The 18146-nt window shown below is 52.9% G+C and overlaps 9 protein-coding genes across 9 annotated transcripts in view; 4 read left to right on the top strand and 5 right to left on the bottom strand.

The window, feature by feature from the left end:
* Window positions 1–365: 365 nt before the first annotated feature.
* Window positions 366–979, bottom strand: Z518_06606 (uncharacterized protein; the record flags this gene model as incomplete). The annotated part of the gene is made up of 2 exons (XM_013414738.1): window positions 366–834; window positions 897–979. 2 exons carry the CDS (start codon window positions 977–979, stop codon window positions 366–368), a joined length of 552 nt encoding a protein of 183 aa, XP_013270192.1.
* Window positions 980–2347: 1368 nt separating this feature from the next.
* Window positions 2348–4243, bottom strand: Z518_06605 (uncharacterized protein; the record flags this gene model as incomplete). Its single annotated transcript, XM_013414737.1, has 3 exons — window positions 2348–3022; window positions 3082–4059; window positions 4109–4243. The coding sequence occupies 3 exons, from the start codon at window positions 4241–4243 to the stop codon at window positions 2348–2350; spliced, it is 1788 nt and encodes a 595-aa protein (XP_013270191.1).
* Window positions 4244–5704: 1461 nt separating this feature from the next.
* On the bottom strand, window positions 5705–7936 carry Z518_06604 (uncharacterized protein; the record flags this gene model as incomplete). Its single annotated transcript, XM_013414736.1, has 8 exons — window positions 5705–5819; window positions 5901–6291; window positions 6425–6683; window positions 6740–6867; window positions 6930–7178; window positions 7268–7352; window positions 7429–7505; window positions 7615–7936. 8 exons carry the CDS (start codon window positions 7934–7936, stop codon window positions 5705–5707), a joined length of 1626 nt encoding a protein of 541 aa, XP_013270190.1.
* A 1446-nt stretch (window positions 7937–9382) lies between these two features.
* On the top strand, window positions 9383–10424 carry Z518_06603 (uncharacterized protein; the record flags this gene model as incomplete). Its single annotated transcript, XM_013414735.1, has 3 exons — window positions 9383–9718; window positions 9807–10020; window positions 10201–10424. 3 exons carry the CDS (start codon window positions 9383–9385, stop codon window positions 10422–10424), a joined length of 774 nt encoding a protein of 257 aa, XP_013270189.1.
* A 298-nt stretch (window positions 10425–10722) lies between these two features.
* On the bottom strand, window positions 10723–11834 carry Z518_06602 (uncharacterized protein; the record flags this gene model as incomplete). Its single annotated transcript, XM_013414734.1, has 2 exons — window positions 10723–11493; window positions 11700–11834. The coding sequence occupies 2 exons, from the start codon at window positions 11832–11834 to the stop codon at window positions 10723–10725; spliced, it is 906 nt and encodes a 301-aa protein (XP_013270188.1).
* Window positions 11835–12079: 245 nt separating this feature from the next.
* On the top strand, window positions 12080–12349 carry Z518_06601 (uncharacterized protein; the record flags this gene model as incomplete). Its single annotated transcript, XM_013414733.1, has 1 exon — window positions 12080–12349. The coding sequence occupies one exon, from the start codon at window positions 12080–12082 to the stop codon at window positions 12347–12349; it is 270 nt and encodes an 89-aa protein (XP_013270187.1).
* Window positions 12350–12394: 45 nt separating this feature from the next.
* On the top strand, window positions 12395–13606 carry Z518_06600 (uncharacterized protein; the record flags this gene model as incomplete). The annotated part of the gene is made up of 1 exon (XM_013414732.1): window positions 12395–13606. The coding sequence occupies one exon, from the start codon at window positions 12395–12397 to the stop codon at window positions 13604–13606; it is 1212 nt and encodes a 403-aa protein (XP_013270186.1).
* Window positions 13607–15475: 1869 nt separating this feature from the next.
* Window positions 15476–16313, top strand: Z518_06599 (uncharacterized protein; the record flags this gene model as incomplete). The annotated part of the gene is made up of 2 exons (XM_013414731.1): window positions 15476–16208; window positions 16276–16313. 2 exons carry the CDS (start codon window positions 15476–15478, stop codon window positions 16311–16313), a joined length of 771 nt encoding a protein of 256 aa, XP_013270185.1.
* Window positions 16314–17751: 1438 nt separating this feature from the next.
* The window catches only part of Z518_06598 (uncharacterized protein), a gene marked incomplete at both ends in the record, with an annotated part of 4285 nt that continues 3890 nt past the window's right edge, over window positions 17752–18146 (bottom strand). The window contains one exon of the mRNA XM_013414730.1: window positions 17752–18120. Within this exon, the coding sequence (XP_013270184.1) occupies window positions 17752–18120 (369 nt within the window). The remainder of the gene's footprint in view (window positions 18121–18146) is intronic.

Raw genomic sequence — 18146 nt, 5'->3', positions numbered from 1 at the left:
GACGAAAGGGTGCAGAGAGAGGGTCAAGTCACGTGGAAGGGAGAAAAATGACGAGGCTGAGGGCACGACATGACCTTCAGGGGGAAGCCAGAATTGTCCAGAAACCGGAAAGAGCTGCTGGGAGGTAAAGGGAATTGATTCGACAAAGGAGCCATTCGACAGAAGGCCCCGGTAAAGTCCTGAGAACGCTTACCTGGTATCTGGCGTCCAGCTCATGCAATCACATCTTGTCTCTCAATGGCCTCTGAGAAAGGAAGTTGTTTGGAATCTTGAACCCACGTGCCTTGGTCTGATATCCATGCTTCCTTTATCCTTTCCCGGCCCTGTGCACACTAAAAGAGTCTCTTTGCTGCGTTGTCGTCACATCACACTTCCCAAATCGGCTCCGTCTCTTCCTTTCCCCCTTCGAGCTCCTCAATCTGCTTCCTGAGCACATCGGCCCGGAATGCACGGAACGCCTTCTCGATTCTCTTCTGCGTTTCTGGATCCCGGGAGATCATTCTCCTCGCCGACCAAGATCCGGTCAACAATCCGGTCTCACCTCCAAGGAAGAGCCCGCCCATGCCGAAGAACGTGTAGGTCATGATATCGCCTAGCGGAGTTGGCTTCAGCCAAGGAGTCATGTCGGGGATTTCCACTTCTCGACCATCTGCGAAGCGGACGTGTGTGGGCTTTTCTGCAGCGCGGATGGCTTGGTACATGGCTTTGCGGTTGCCTCGGAGGCGGAAAGCGAGGAAGCCTCCCAGTGCGATGCCGGCGAGGGATCCGATGAGGGCGTGTGTCGAGGCTTTGGAGCCGGCATTCTTGATCAGGTCACGGTCTGATTCTAGTAAGCTGTTGTGGAACAAGGTGAGTCAAACTGAGTCCAGCTAAGGCAAACCGGGATGTCCACCTACTCATGCTTGAAGTGCTCTTCCGCAAGCTTCGCTAGGTCCTCACTCCGCGTCCTTCGCAGGGCAGCGAACGATCCGGTCGACATCTGGAGGGATCGAAATGTGCTTCGGGCACTTGACACTAGTCACACGAATTCGAAGCCACAAAGTCACCCGAGGGAATCGGGCTGGCGTGAATTGGGCAGTATCACCAGAAAGGTACGACGAAGTGGGAAGCGTTGATTCTGGTACGTCATAATGTCGGAGATTCTGTTCCGGGAGACCGTTTTCGGCGGAGTATAGACACCACGAGAGATGCCAACACTTCTCCTTTAGAACCCCCCTGCAAGTATGTAGCCACGTTCATTGCCTAGATAGCTCTTTGTAGTCAACCTCGTCCTTTATATCACCCCTACTAGGAGATACATTGACTCGCTCTGTATCCCTCCCACCTGACTCGAAACCCACGTAACCATTTACGTGACAATGTGGTTGTCGTCTAGTCACCATCGTCCGATCTCTATTCTTAGTCCAGTTCGGCTTAAGGGTATAAAACTGTTTCAAATGGTCCCTTCAAAGAAGAGATCCAGAAAGGGATTCTCCAAAACCCTAAGAAAACACGAAAGGGAAATGGCACAGGCGGCAGCACCATCTGACTTCAACGATGAGGATTACAATATACGCTCACCGGAGCGCACCGAACTCTTGACCCAAATTAAGGAAGTACTTAACGGCCCCCCCGTCTCCTCTGCCTTCTGGGCTTGCTGTCAACTCGCCGATATGAGCCGCTTACGAGTCATCGCCGAAACGGATCGGTAATTCGTTATTCTCTCCGACCGTTCAACATATTTTGGCCCTCACGATGGGTGAGACACGGGCTCGCGCGAGTCGAGGGTGAGCACAGGGCGGCGTTACCCTGTTGCCTCAGCCGAGTGAGTCGCGAGTAGTCTTCCTTTATATTGGCGCAAGACCAGCATGAGCTTCCTATTGGACTCATTCCCAGCAGCCGCATTTGTGCGTGCGGCCAAAAGGCTGATTTCTCGCCAAGATACGCTCATTACTCCGCCGACTGCATGTACAACAAGCTCTTCGCCGGAATGCGACGTAGGCATTATCTGTGCCTGCTTGCCCGCCATACAGATCCTTCTTCGCCGAGTTGCACCTAGGGGCAGAATTACCAAGACGATCACCACAACGGTGACTGATTTTCCCATTGCCAGTGACTCCGTCATCGAACTAGCTGACAATCGTAACCAGGGCAGTGTCGCAGACGGTTCATTCGCCACTGTCTCAAGTGAAGCTCCACGGGAGCAAGGTCACAACATAAGCCCCCTTGCGCGAAAGTAGAAGTTATTGTACGAATTATGTAAACCGGAATAGAAATTAGAGGGAGAAAATAAATAGTGTATTAGCTTAACGTACATGATAAGTGAGTGAGCCGAACCTTGGTCTGAAAATCACATCGGCTCCTCCATTTAGACGGCAGTTATTGGCCAAGGATTCGAAGGCCTGAATTTACCTTCAACAATGCAAGTGTTCTGAAAGACTTTGGGCATCTTGTTCCTCCATCCCCAGCTGTCTGTCGGTCCAGTGGTGTGGTAATCAGGGCCGATAACGGTGCTACCAGTGGCAACGTCTTTCCCGTACATCGTACGGTTGAACACCCTAAAGACAGTCTCTGGTGCGTATGCTGACAATGAATGGCCAGAATCAAACACTCTGGTGAATGAGAGTTGGCCGTATTGCTTGACGACTCCTCCGTGGGTATCTTTGCTGAGACCTTGCAGTTCTTGATATCCTGCAGCATTGAAGCCTTTCTGGTTCTCCCATTTGGCGGCCTTGGCAGTGGCTTCGGCGCCAGTCCAAGGACATCGATAATCGCGGTCCCCGTACAGGAAGGCCATCTTAACACCATTCTGCAGCAAATATTCAAGATTGGGCATGCCTGCTTGGCGGAAGGCGTCTCCCGTCCCGTTTTGAGGGGCATTGAAGTTGAAACCAAAGATTGTTGTTACGACTTGAGAGTCCCACGTCCAGTTCAGAGGGAGACCTAGATCTGACTGTACGTGAAGGGTATTCAGGAACTCGCCCACCGGGAAATCGTAGGGGCAAGCATCAGGCGCCTCGATTGCTACGTCAAAAGCAGATACCTAGGAAAGTGTGAGCATCCGGGGGGCAATTCGTTAGGTCTGAGGATGATGTGACGTACACTGTGATTTTGCTCCACAGGCTGCCCGATAACGTACTGGAAACAGTAAAGAAAAGCGTCTTCGCAGATCTCGTTGACTGTGTCATTGTTGCCCTTAAATTCCGGATCTCCCGTCAGGCCTTCTGCACGGCAATTTTTCATCAGATCTAGACATCCGCCAGGCTTGGTAATGTTGTGTGTGATTTCTTGGTATGTTTGGTTGCCATAGAAGGGCGCACTATAAGTGTTGTTGTAGGCGAAGTCGGGAAAGCCTTGAATGGCGTATTCGAAATCCATACAGCCATTCGTGATCCCGATGGCATCGACTGTAAGGTTCTTCTTCATCAGAGGATGCGAGTGCGTGAGGTTCTTGGCGTGCTTGATAAAGGAGGCCGAGGTCTCGGGGATCCAGAATCCGCCGTAAGAGTTGCCCCAGAAGGAGATCTTGTTCGAGGATGTCCTATATTCTGGGAATGAGGAGATCCAGTGCTCGTAAAAATGCCACAAGACTTTCCCGGCCATGACAGTTGTGTTTGCCGAGGTGTATGGGCCCTGGTCCGCGAAGGTTCCGAGTTGTGTGGTAGAATTCAGATCGGGCAAGTCGTCGGGATTGATATCCAAGGGCGTGATCCATTCGCTTGCGAGGTCATATGTGCCATTCACCAGGTAGCTGTATGAGAGACCCGCTTTAGTTGGTTGATCTATGTAGAGCACGTTGGCATTGTTGTTGAAAGACCACGGATTCTCGATTGTCTCGGTGCCGTTGAAGTTAACATAGCAGGGCCCGCTTTCGCTCGCGAGCGCCGCATAGGATGAGGCCTCCCCGGGTCCGCCGGCCAGATATATCACAAGCGGAGCTGTACCAGGGTCGTGTCGTGCTTCGAAATACATGAAATAAGTGTGGATGTCGTAGCCTCCTGTGTCGTTCAGTACACTTCCAGGAAGATTGACATAGCCACTGTAGGATTTAACGCCAGGATTTGTTTCACATATTTGCGCCTACATGGAGTTAGGCACATATTTCTGCAAAGGAGAGTATTTCACTCACTTGCTTCCAGGTGATGTTGACTTGTTTATTGACCTTGGAGACAGTAGTCGTTAATCCGGATGGTTGAGGTGGAAACTGTGCAAGTGCAAGGGGAGCCAGGGCCATCATGCCCAGCGCCAAATTGTATGTCCTCATGCTGATTTGGTGATGGTGTTAGAAGAGCTTCGGCCCGAGATGAAGAACTGCTATCATAAACAGAAGAAGTGTTGTTGATATCTTCTTGAGAACGAAGCAGATCTTGGAGGCCTCAATGACTCGGGCATTAATAAAAGTGGTCGTAGTCTAAGGTTGTGAGAGGCTAGGGAGGTAGATAGGTTTTTGTAGCTTGCAGGATCCGCTATTCTGGGATGTATCACGGACATACCGGCAAATTATATGCCCAGTTGGCCCCAGCAATTTATTTTGCTTCACATCAGGGAAATCACGGCCTTAGGGAATGTATCCCCACATGAAAGCGTCCCCTGTTAGTCATCAGCCACGTTCACAGCCCCTAGGAAATTGTTAGATATAATTTACATCCAAATGGGTTAGCGGGTACGAGGACACCAGGATTGGGGACCTCCGTCGATCATCGGATACCTACTTACAAGGCTAGCCAAAAACTCCCATCTAGACTAACACCAGTGACTAATCTTCGCTAGTATACTCTTCGCCCCCACAAGGTGCACAAAATTGGGGCTACGACATGAGGCATTGTAAACGTATGCCTGGTTGGCGAAGCAAGCGAGCCTCGCGGTAGGCAAAGATGTAGAGCCAGAACAGCTGCGTCCCGCCCACTGCAAACATGGAGGATCCTTTAGTGGTTAACGAAGCCTGAATCTGATCCATTGGCGACAATGATCCTTCAGCTCAGTTGCTGACAACTTGACCACGTGTAAGGTGTCTTCGTCAGATAAGGTTTCTGAGGAACTCGAATCTGATGACATAGTTGAGCAAAGAGAGAAGGGTCAGACGAGAGTTCAGCTTGCGGGATGGGGTGCTTTGTTCGCACTCGAACGTCTATTCATTGTGAAAGCGGCTATTGTACATCATTGTACATAGATTACTCGAGAACGAAAAACCTATTTCCCAAGCTTCTCTTAGCCGTCAGGAAACCGGAGAGATCTCGTGCCCCTCTGGTACTGCCTAAATTCCCATATAACCTTGAACTCTAGTGATAAGTCAGGCAGCCTTTTCGGGTCCCCTTTATTCCCTCGAGCTTAATTTAGCTCCCATGTACTATAGCAGTAGTGAAGCGATTTCAAAAAAACGCTCTCTCATTACTGTCCTTGATTGCATTTATTTAGACCCTTGGACTGCTTAAAATCCTCTTCCTGCTTTGCGATCTATACTCGTTGCTAGTATACACTGCTCTGTACAGGTTTCGTCGCCCATTATTCTCAGTCTATCCCGCTGTTTGCACCCGAACAATAGGCTCTTTCGGAACCAAGTTCTCTTCAACTTCCTGATCTCTCCGCGTTGCAAGGAATCTCCGTAGTGATTGCCTATAGCTGCTAATTTCCCGATGGCTTGCCACCCCCTCCCGAGACTATCTATCCATTCACCGGTTTGACCAGAGTCGTCGTTGCAGGGACGACTTGCTGAGCATTTGAGTTCTTAGTCTTTGAACAGGTCCCATAGCTTCCTCATCCAAGTTCGAGCGTCACGCTCCTTGGCCGATGGAGCAACCCACTCCCTCCGATCAGAGAAATCGACTTCATGCAAGCGCACCCTTGAAGAAGAGGTCAGCCAGCACCCATCATCCGAGCTAGGGAAGAACGCTGGACGAGATGGTGAAGGCGAAGAAACTCACCAGTGCGTCTTCTTGTAGAACTTGAACCCGAAAAAGAGGATGAAAAACGTCGGGATTGTGATATAGCAGGCAATAAAAGATCTCCAGTTGAACGGGTGTTTGAACACGGTGTAGCCCTGGATGAACAGCAGGAAGACGTTGAACGCAAAGTTCAGGCGATACAGCCAGATACTTTCGAAGGCTCTGTAGGGGAACGTTCGGACATCGATGCCCTGTTTCTTTACCGCCGCTCGGACCTGTAGGTGGGTGAAGATGATGGCCGCCCAGGCAATGTACGCTGCCGTGCCGCCCACGCTGTTCATGTAGGCGAAGACTCGTCCAGCGGACAGCTTGCGGTTCATAAGGCGGAGGAAACCCCACAGATTGGAGGTCAGGATGGCTACCCACGGAACTATTGTCGAGGTCAGCGTTCACGTCGAATATGGTTGAGGCGAGCTGAAGGGGTGGTGAGACAACGAGAGATGTGGTCTTTCTTACCTCCGCGCGACGTCGTCTTTGCAAAGAACTTGGGAGCTCGGCCTGACAACGCCAGGGAATAGACGGTTCGCGACTGCACATGACGACGCCGTTGGCCGCTGACACAAAAGCCACCGTTATCAACGCATGGACAAAATGACCGGCAGTTTTCCAGCCTGCGTCGACGAAGCCTATGGTAAACGGTGACGAAGCCACCACCGAGTCTGCGTTGAGGAGGTCTGGCGAGTTCGATGGGCAGATCAGGCCTTGGAAAAATGGCATGCCAACGTAGACGACGAGGATGCGGTAGACAACGGAATTGATGGCCTGCGCAGGAAGTGAGTGGCTGGGAAGATTGTCAAGGTGGAAGGCAATCGACCTACCCTTGGAGCGTCGTTCTTGGGATTCCGAGACTCTCCTCCAGCTAGGGAAATGATCTCAGTGCCCACATAGTACGCAGCGGCGAGGACAAAGACCTGTCCGAATCCATCGACCCCGTGGATGATGGGGCCTGTTTGAGGGTTGGATTGGCATCCTGTAGTCCAAACTGAAGAAATCAAACAAAATACGCACCCGTCGGTTTCCTCCAATACCTGAACCCGACATAGTCGCCGCCGAATCCACCAACGTTGGCCACGATGGAGAGGATAATCAACGATAGGAACTTGAACATGCCAAAGTAATACTCGAGTTCTCCGTAGACGTTGACGCCCAGGAGGGTCACAACAGAGAAGGCGGCCCAGAAGAGGAACGCCCAGGCGTATGAGGGGAACGTTTCCTCAGACACCCAGTAGCGGAGGATCAGGATGGCCGAGTTCCAGTCTTTTCATTGTCGCGAGACACGAAGTCAGATCTCTCCGCCACGATTTTCCCCAATGGAAAAGGGGCGTCCCGGGCTGTGATGGACTCACCTGCAGCGAGGAAGACACTCCACATCAAATAATGCAACCAAGACATGGCGAAGCTTAGGGCCGGATCCACGAATCGTCCAGCATGCTGTCGTATCACAGCTAGTTGCATGTACGGGACGTCTGACGGGACCGCCATTCGAGAGAGAGTGTTTATTGCGTACCTCGACAAAGCCTCCGTGGATGGGGAATAAAGTGGTTAGCTCGCCAACGCTCTGCATTAAAATCCAGACCGAGACGCCTAAGGAGATCATACGGTCAGTTGAATGTCCCCACTATGGCCGACATATCCAGGTTAAGGAGACCGTGAAAACACCTGGAATGATCTCCGGTGGAGAATGGCTGCATACCGACGATGGCGAACCCCAGCAGTGCGCCCGGCGTGCCCGACAGGAACAGCGCATAGCCCAAGCCATAAAATGTGCCCGGTCCGATGATGCTGCCGAGTGCGATGATGACAAAATGCCGACCCTTCAACACTCTTCTCAGTCCGTCGTCAAGGATGTCGCCAGACACGTCGCGCACGGGGGCGGGGGTATGGGAGTCGACAAGGACATCGTCACCTTTTGGTTCGTACGCCGACACGATGCCCTTTTCCGGGCCCGCCACGCTGGTGGCGGGTCCATGAAAGGCGTCGTCGGAAGAGTCACCGCCCCAGGAAGAAATTGACATTCTGACGGGTTTGTTTCTTGTCCACCGTGTATGGGAGCTCTTCTTCGTGGTCGGCTTCTTCTTTTCCGCGAGCGCGTAATGAGACCAACAAGTCGTATCTTCTGAGTGTGGACCAACAGGGAACGGGGAGGCACCGCTCAGACGTGGTGTATATATGCAAATATATAGTGTGCATACCGGCGGTCTCGCGTGGCGATTTTTTCTCGGTACCGGCCAACAGGATCGTCAACATTCGGGACCACTATTCGTCCTGGTTCTTCTTACCCTGCCACAGATCCCATGCGGACGGCGAGCTTAACTAGACCGTGAGTGTCCAGGCCAGACCCTATGGAGTGTGACACACATACCGCATTCTCTGTGATTGTGATTCAGGTCGACTCTCGCAAGATCGCGGCGGCCACCTTTTCCACCTCTTACCGCCCTATGTGTAGAGGGATTTCCAGTGATAGTCTTTGAGAAGCTTTCCATCCATAGATTAGTCTTACTACAGACTCGCGCAATCAGCGCTTATATTACGTACGATCGCGCGATTGTCCATGTATGGTTCCGGCGGATCAGTGTCTGCACCTTATATGGTGGGAAAACATGTGGTTAAAGAAAGATCAAGGACGAAGTTATGACAAACCTATTTCATCAGATAGAACGGAAAAGAGTAGTCCTTTACGACCTAGGGAGACAAGAGGAGCCAAGATACACAGACATCAGTGCAGCTTCGTCGTTCTTTGGGTCACGGCTTGGATTAAGGACATTTTGAAGCTTCTCGCGCGATGCCGTCGGGCGTGAAAAAGACTTCGACCGTCTAGTCAAAATCAATGGAGGGGTCTTCTGTGCGAAGGCGCTTCAAAAAGTTTCCGTTTAAATGCCGATCCTCCATTGGGCTGTTGAGTATAGTATGTACCCCGGCCCATGTTGTCTAGGTGGACCAACATGTTTCGAATTCGGTGCCGCAATACCGGATGTGTCATCTTTGCCGTATATCACGACATCGAGCCTCGGTGGACTTCTCCGAAGCCGAGCCTTGTATACGAGTACGGAGTACTGTACATATTTGTCGTAGTAGAGTTCTTGTTCTCCCTTCTCCGAGAGTCTGCCGCAATTTGGACTGACTATAGCGACAGCGGTGGCAGAGTCATCACCTTTGATTTTGACGTGATTGAACGCTTTGCACCCGTAGAGTTACTGAGGAAGTCGGAGGATCCATCATTCCATTAAAAGGGGGTCCGACGTTGACCGGACCACGCGAAACTGACCCACGGCTGTGTCCACCTGCCACGAGGCTCACGTCTATATTTTGACCAAGAGCTTCTCATGCGCTTGAAGAAGAGAGAACCTGCTAGCAGTACGAGTAGGCAGGGACACGGGGGTTTCGGGAAGTGCAACGGGAAACGTGTTTTCTTTGTCCATCTCGACCACCGAGCGCACAGCTGGGGGGAACTTTCCATCAGAATGCCGGGCGACCATGACAGGCAGCAGGATCAGCAGGCGCTCACCACCGTGCAGCGCGACGAGGACGTGAGCAAATTCGCACAGGTCATTGCCGCGGCCTTTGCCAACGACACACTAAACCGATATATGTTCCTCGGCCGCGAGTCCCGACCGGACCACCCAAAGCTGTCGCAAACTGACCTTCGGGTCGCGTTCTGGCAACCTTTGATGGCAAGTCGGTTCGAAAAGGGAGGAATTCTCGTGCAGACGTACGATTGGGCCGGAGTCGCTCTGTGGTGGGTCACCGGACTCGTCCTCGTCGTCCCTCTTCCACTCCCTCCGTTCCATTGGGGGAATGTATGTCGCCTGCCGGCGGCCCCTCCGGCCAGGAGACAGGCCAAACCCCACGTGGATGAGTGATGGTTGTTTGCCCACTTACTGACAGAATGCATGGTCGCAAATGAGCAGGCTCCCTCCTGGTGTCGGAAAGCCCAATCCCAGCGATTCTGCTGCCGGCGGCAGTGGTGAAAACCCGGTCCCTGAGGGTGCTGCCGAGTATCGAGAGAAATTCGACGCCCTGAAGCAGAAATACTTGGGCGGCCGGCCGCACTGGTATCTCAACCTGATTGGCAGATTACCCTCAAGGCGAGAAGAAAAAGGTGCGTCAATCGGCGTGCACATGGCATGATTCTCTGCGCAACTCCTCCTTCTTCCTCTCTCCTCCCCCTTCCATTTGTCGACTTTCCGCCTGGTGGACATCCCACCTCCACGGCGGTTCTGCAGACCCTTTTGCCAGCGAACTTTGTCTCTAGCTTGGATCCTTACGACCTTTCCCTTAGGCGCCATCCGTGGTCTGATCGAACCCTTCCTCCAGAAGGCATGCGAAGAAAACCTGCCCGTCTGGCTGGAGGCGACCAACCGGCACGCCAAAGAGGTCTACAGCTACTTCGGGTTCAGGGTGGCGGAGGAAGTGAGAATCGGAAAGGGAGTGGTTAACGCCGAGGGTTGGGTTCAAGCCGATGGAGAAGGTGTCCTGCTCTGGGGAATGGTTGCCGGCCTTTAGTTTGAGGCTCTGGGCCATGATCAACGCGAGGGAGAACACGGGTTCGTCGTTGATCCTCCGCCCTTTTTGTCTCCCATAGTTCTGTTGTGAGATAGCCCACGAAAACTGAGAAATCGTCGCTTCCCACGGGGGGAGCATGACAAGATTCATCCCGCGTCCGCACGTGAGCTTGGGGATTGGAATAGACATGATATGGGGACAAGTGAAACATCTTCTGGTGATAGGCAAAACGTACGGGTTTGGGAACAGAGATTTGAAAGCTGGCCATCATCATGCTACATAACACTACACCAAGCCTCTAACCTTCAAGAGCCTGCACAACATGAGCCCACTCTTGCGGCACGTATGCGCCGGGTAGCTGTCCGTCGAAGAGAGTGGCCAACACTACACGGTCGGTCTGCTCCCCCTCCCAGGGCTGTCGACCGTGCTGGGAGATGATGTTGTCGTAGACCAGGATATCGCCGCGCTGCCATTTGTGCAGGACGCGGATCTCGTCGGTGATCTTGGCCAGGTGAGCCAGGTACTTTTCCGGGATGGGCGTGCCGTCACCGTAAAGCTGCTGGGTGACGTTCTTGCGCCCGTGGTCGGGGTTGGCGATGACACCCTTGTAGTAAGCCGCCAGGCCCGTGAAGAGCGTGGGCAGGTTGGTCTCCGGCTGGGTGCGGATGGCCGGCAGCCGGTGCGTCAGGATGAGGCTGCCATCGTCGGCCCACTCCCAGGTGGTATACTTGCCGCGACCGTAGCGGGCGATCTGGCCCTCAATCTCGGCCTTCCTGGTGGCCTCGTCGTCACCGTCTTGGATCTCCTTGCCGAACGCCTGCTTGAGCGTGGATCCGCCAGCGTACTGTACTTCGGGCTTGTATGTGACCCTGCTGAGGATGCCCTTGTCGGCAAGCTCGCTGATGAACTCCGGGATCTCTTGTTGTGCGCGGTGGAAGAGTTCCACCGACGACGAGATGGGCGACTCGCCGCCTTTCTCTGGGGCTCGGTGGCCATTGTGGATGAAGACCGGGACGTGGTGAGCGGGAGGAGCAGGAGAGCGAAGACAGGAGGGCGTCTCGCGGATTAACTGATACAGGACGAGGGACAAAAAAGGTGCGGGCCAGGACGTGATAATGCAGGGCTTGAATAAATGTTCTCTGGACTGGCACGAGAGCGATGGTGCATCCAAAAGCCGCGGCGTCAAAACCCAAGTGGATTCCCTCGTATCCCCCCTACGACAAACGTTCCTCGGCCCTGTGGTGTCATCCCATCCCAAGATCACGAACCTCGAACCAAGCCCAGGACAACCCTCTCTTCGTATACCACATCCGGGAAGGTGCGGGTGGAGCAGAACAGTGATTCAATGGCATTCCCTGAGCATTGTGTTACTTCTCCTGGCATTTGCGTGCTTTTCAGAATAAGAGACATTGTACTGCCACGCCACAAGGGTGGGCAATTCTCGATCTCCGAGCTCTCTGAACTGCCTTCATCATATTTATGTGGAGCCTCTGGCCGTGGCCATAACCAATCTGTCTCGTTGAAGAGAAGAGCCAGTCCTCGCTACTCTTCAACTGTCTTAGCATTTCGCACACGACATACCATTACTTCAGTCGCGGGAAAGCACGTCCTTATTTTGCTGAAATACAAACCCTGGCTCTCCGTCTTCACTGAAGATGTTAACAACTCCCGCCGATAACAAGGATGCAGTCATCTCTGGAGAGGAGCTCGCAGACGATGTGCCTCGTGGCCCAGTGACCGCAGACGTCCTCCCCCTACCCCCCAATCGATACCCGCCAGAGTCCACGGATGCCCTTCCTCTCTCGCCTAGTCGATACCCTTTCTTTCGGACCACGCTTTTCCAGATCCTGGTCGTGGGTCTATGCGCCTTCTGTGCTCCGGGGATCTGGAGCGCCATGAACGGCCTCGGCGTCGGTGGCTCGTAAAGTCCCGACCTCGTCAACGCCGCCAATGCGTCGCTGTATGGCCTGATGACCTTGACGTGCTTTGCAGGGCCGTGGCTGACCAACCTGATCGGCTTCCGGTGGACACTGGCCGTCGGCCCGTTGGGGTATCCCGTGTACGCGGCGGGTCTCTACCACAACAACCGCACCGGGACGGAATGGCTGGTGTACGTCGGCTCCATTCTCTGTGGAATCAGCGCCGGCTTCTTCTGGAGTGTCGAGGGAGCCATCTCGACCGGATACCCCGAGCACCACAAGCGCGGGCGCTATCTCGCGACATGGTGTACCTTTCGCAACTTTGGCAACATCATCGGCGGTGCCATCTCACTGGCCATTAACCACAAGATCAGTCACCGGGGGAAAGTCAGCGCCGGCACCTATCGAGCCTTCATTGCCCTCCAGTGCCTGGGCTTCTTCGCGGGCCTCCTGCTGTCGAATCCGGAGAAAGTACGGCGGGATGATGGCACGCGCATTCAAGCTCCCCGAGGCATCCACTGGCGCACCGAACTCGCTCAGATGTGGCGACTGGCTCGCAGCAAGTCCATCCTGCTGTTGACGCCCTTGTTCTGGTACTTTGGCTGGGTCCAAGCGTACCCGGGGACATATGTTGCCGCGTACTTTACCGTTCGATCTCGCGCGCTAGCCAGCTTTTTGTCGGTCGTGGTTGGCACCTTTGCAACCTGGTTGGCCGGTTGCTTGGTGGATATTCCGTGGACAAAGAACCGAACGACACGGGCGGTGACGACCTATGTCCTCATCGCCTTGATCAACAGTGCGACGCGGATTTGGGCGGTCATCATTCAGAACGAGTACCGCCACACCAACCCAACCCTGGACTGGGCCGACCAGAGCACCTTCGGCCGCGGGTTCGGCTTGTTCTTGTTCGAGCGCATCTGTCTGGGAATGGTCGAGAATTACATCTACTGGTGTATCAGCAATCTCTCGGATTCCCCGGGGGATCAAATTCGGTACGGCTCTCTCCTTCGAGGCATTGAGACTGCGGCCGTGGCTGTGGGCTTTGGAGTGCAGGCAGTGCCGACTGCGCTCATCGCCACGGCCAGCATCAATTTCGGCCCGTGGTTCTTCGTCCTCCCCTTTAGCTATTACGCAACCCTGCAAGTGGTGCGTAAGTTTGCCCAGCTCGAGAAAGAGTCAGCAGCGGCGGCGGCGGCGGCATCAGCAGATGATACACAGGACGCTGGGAGTGAGCAGCCAAACTCACACGCGACAAAGGCCTGAACGTGCTCTATCCGTCTTCCCGTCGTCCCCGAGCCTGCTTGTCCCAGGTTGGAGGTGCTAAAAGAAAGAAGTCATAGTGTAGCGGGGCACTACGTGCATGGATTATGTAAACAATGTGTTGATGCCTTGGAGCATTACGTACAAAATCATTGCTATAACTGTCTAGCATAAGGCATTTCCTTGTTTGACGTTTCCGGCGCAAGTCTCGATTGCCGCGTACACCTGAGCCGCAGGCAAATAGGTCCCTCTTTTGAGTAGTGACCTAGTGTTGCGCCTAGATGTACGCATATCCATCTGCCGTTGACAGTCCCTGGTCCTGCTGAGTCGAGGTTTCCTATATTGTGGATCCCAGGACGGAGCTTCGGTACCATATGGAAGTAACAGAGACCAAATCCTCGAGGTGTCCGTATGGAAAATCGGGAGAATCACGATAGTTTGTGGTACGGTACTGGCATATGACCGTCAACCTAAGAACGTCGCAGAAAAACGGTGACGTTGCGTAAGCCGCCCGAGATGCAAATACTCAGACGTCGAAACGGTAAGTTGACTATTCAGGCTGGCCCCACAGCCACCACAGCTAGGAGCCCAAGTTAGTCGTGGCGTTAATTGAAAGGGGTCTGACGGCATAGTTCAACACGAATTTGAGAAATTGGGTTGGACTGGGGACGAGTTCGGTGATTGGATCATTGGCCTAGCTGTGGCGGGCGACGAATAGAGAAGGGAGCGGTGTAGAATCGGCTGCCAGAATGGTCTCACTAAGCGGCAGACGCCCGTTCCCAGGACCAGCAGAAATGTTGAACTGTGAGACAATATGTGGCGACACTTTCAGCGGGGCATTGGGTATTCAGCTAGACAAGGATTTCGTCTATGAGCTGAACACGGAGACACCGAAAGATGGTGACAATCTTTGTCTATATACACATGCGAGGCAGGACCTCAATTTGATAGAGAACAGAGCACTCCTTCAACTCAAGTTGTACCACAAGTTTGACGACACCTCTTTGCCGCCCCGTCATCGGATCCAATCCGTGGACCATATAGCCGGGGGCCCACCCTACTCGATAAAGGTCGACATCCTCGATATCGACGTGATCCACGCATCGGATCCAGTCTGTGGACCACCCAGAGGAGCTCTAATGACCACACTCGAGATGGTTCGTAGACTAGATTCGATGAAAGACCACCGCCATCGGATCCAATCCGTGGACCATGTGGCCAGGTAGGGCCGGGGATAGTGTATGGCGCTGGCCTTGATATCTAGATGGTCCTTGGATCGGATCCCATGATATACTGTCGAACAGTATATGGCAACATGTTCAGCTGTGTTGAACAGTTGAACGGTAGCAAATGTCCCTTTACTGGGAGAAGGGGTTACCACTCCTATGTCGGGTATAGGGGTAGGAATAGGAGAAGAAAAGGGGTCAACCAAACGTGTATAAATATCAGCAACCTGGCAGGACCAGTTGCTAGATATTCGCCGTTACTAGTTTGTATAATTTCATGGCCGATTATTTTCCACGGTACAGGCGTTTTCAATTGCGGCTTCACCTTTACATACACTCAAAATAAATTGGGGCCCCATATTTCTGAGCCACCCTGGCCAGAACTAGACTATAGAAGGTTAAGCGTAACTTCTGTTTAAAGCCAATCGGCAAGAACCATGTTCTGATTACATGTGCGACCTTACAGTACATGACAATCACCATTACCTCCCAAAAGAGTGGTAGCGCGGTAGACTAAAAGCGGCATTAGTCCGTCCCAACTTACCTAGAACGCACAGCCCGAAGCCACTATAGAAGAAGGTGGACGCATTCAGGCGCATCTTTTCCCACACTGAACCACGAACCTCGCTAGCGCCAGCTGATCACCATGGTTGACTACGTCTCACTCATCGTATCTATCATCTCTCTCATCTCGGCGGCCTTAGCAGCTAGTATCGCAAGCTGGGGACACATCTACTCCTCCAAACGCGCACGCGTTGCCGATGCCCGCAAAATCGTCGATAAGTATCGCAACCCGTTGTTCATTGCCGCCCTAGACCTTCAATGCAACTTATACCACCTCGCTCAAAACGAAATTACACCCGAACCGGCGCAGTCGATGTACACTTGCTTTGTAGTCGGACAATACCTTTCCTGGTGGCATATCCTTCGACGTCAAGCGAAGTTTCTATGCTCCTGCACTGATGAGGTCAACGGACTCTTGATCGAAAAGCTATATAAGATCGAGGAAGAGTTTTTTGATGACAATTATGGCAAGCCATTTATACTCTGGAAATATCAGCAGATAGGTATTGGAGAGGAAATGACAGCTGAACGCGATGAAGATAAGGAAGTGTTTTGTAAGGGCTATGCGACCTTTAAAAAATTGTGGGAGGCGGAGGAGGCGGAGGAGGCGGAGGAGGCGGAGGTGAAGCAGGCGAAGGGCTCTTTTCGTCCATGGTTTACGACCATTAAAGATGGCGTTGAGTTGCTTACACCACATTCTAGGAACGACTCTACTGCTCTGAAGCACCACCTTCAACGCTTGCAGCACTTGCTACTTGACTTAATGGCTGTTCTATACATCGAGCAATTGGACGAGAAATCCGGCGTGAAAAGATGTGATAACCCTCCAGACTGCGAATGTACTAAATGTCCTAAATGTCCCCCCTTTCATTCTTTGGGCAGTCAAGAGGGAACGGAGGACAGCTGGTGGAGGCGTGTGATAGGCAGGGCCTGTACTATTGTGCAGGCGCACCGCGGGCGAGGCATTCAGGCGCCACAATGCTAGGTTGGCTGCTACGGCAAAGAATGGCGCCTGTAAAGAGGTATCGAGTTGCGTCCTGGCAGCGCAATGTCGCCTGTCATGGACAAACAGGGCCAGAATAACAGGATTTGGAACGGGGCCAAGCAAGGACTGCTGGCGTGGCTGGCGCAATGGCAGGGCCACATGATCTCGGACCACTTCACTCAGGACCCTAGGGGTGACAGCCTTGTCTTGGCAGACAACATCACAACAACAACCATATCACACCCGACTGCGATTCTCTTCCCCCTCTTTAGCTTAGTCTCTTCGTTCATAGAGCAATCCACAGCTTTGGGAGCATCTCCATTCTTCTCTGTGCCGTGCCGTCAAATCGCCTGGTACTCAGGAATGCTTGTGGAGGTTAGCCTGCTTTACAGTAGGAGAGACCTACAGGGCCTAATCCAGAGTCCTTCTGTATGTAAACCTGGTAATTAGGCTGTCCTGCCTATCCTGAATGTCCTGTCTCTCTACCTGTCGAGTGTCCTGCTACCTGTCACATTGTGACCATGGATCCGTCCTAGCACATAGCTGTTACTATCGTGCGGCACTTAACTCTTGTATTGTTCATGTTCTTTAGGAGGCATGGTCGAGGGAGATTAACGGATTCGGATGATGAGTTTGCGATGGTAATTAGGCTGGTGGTCGCAGTTGAGGCACGACCTAGTGTAAGGGGAGGCAGGAATCATTGGGCTCCGGTGGATCTGACGCTATTGGAAGGGTACAGGTTGAGCCACGGCTGCCGGTTCGGGATGAGCGAAGTAGAAGGATGTTGTAGAATGCGCAGTCAGGCTGAACTTCGAATCTCAACGGTATGCGCGCAAGGGCCGGATGCGGCTGAAACATGCATGGCGGCAACCGACCAAGAGTGAGGTGTTGGCCTCCCATTGTACCGGCACGTGATCGTGGCATGTTGGCCTCGCTGGACTCGCGTTTAAATCAATGTAATTTAGATGGCGCCTGAATGCGTCCACCTTCTTCTATGGTGGCTTCGGGCTGTGCGTTCTGGGTAAGTTGGGACGGACTAATGCCGCTTTTAGTCTACCGCGCTACCACTCTTTTGGGAGGTAATGGTGATTGTCATGTACTGTAAGGTCGCACATGTAATCAGAACATGGTTCTTGCCGATTGGCTTTAAACAGAAGTTACGCTTAACCTTCTATAGTCTAGTTCTGGCCAGGGTGGCTCAGAAATATGGGGCCCCAATTTATTTTGAGTGTATGTAAAGGTGAAGCCGCAATTGAAAACGCCTGTAAGAGCAGCAAGAAGGATCAGCACCCACCATAAACGCATGGTGATGATGCAGATCCAATTCAAAAACGCGGACGTATAACATACAGTACAGCTTGGAGCATTCGGATTCATTTCCAGGAACAGATACTGCTGTCCTTCGAGTCCACAGCTCCAGCATCCATCAGAATCTTCACCACCGTCTCATGGCCACTAGATGATGCCGCCTGCAGCGCATTGCCATACTCTCCTCCTCGAGCATTGACATCCGCTTTGGCATCTAGGAGCATCTTCACCACCCTCTCATGGCCACCAAATGATGCCGCCTGTAGAGCATTGCCATACTCTCCTCCTCGAGCATTAACATCCGCTTCGGCATCTAGGAGCATCTTCACTACCCTCTCATCGCCACGATATGATGCCGCCTGCAGTGCATTGCCGTACTCTCCTCCTTGAGCATTGATATCCGCTCTAGCATCCAGGAGCATCTTCACTACCCTCTCATCGCCACGATATGATGCCGCCT

Source organism: Rhinocladiella mackenziei (assembly GCF_000835555.1).
Source record: "Rhinocladiella mackenziei CBS 650.93 unplaced genomic scaffold supercont1.5, whole genome shotgun sequence".
Taxonomy (NCBI): domain Eukaryota; kingdom Fungi; phylum Ascomycota; class Eurotiomycetes; order Chaetothyriales; family Herpotrichiellaceae; genus Rhinocladiella; species Rhinocladiella mackenziei.
The sequence above is the reverse complement of the archived record's forward strand: the minus strand, read 5'-3'. Positions and strand labels throughout refer to the sequence as shown.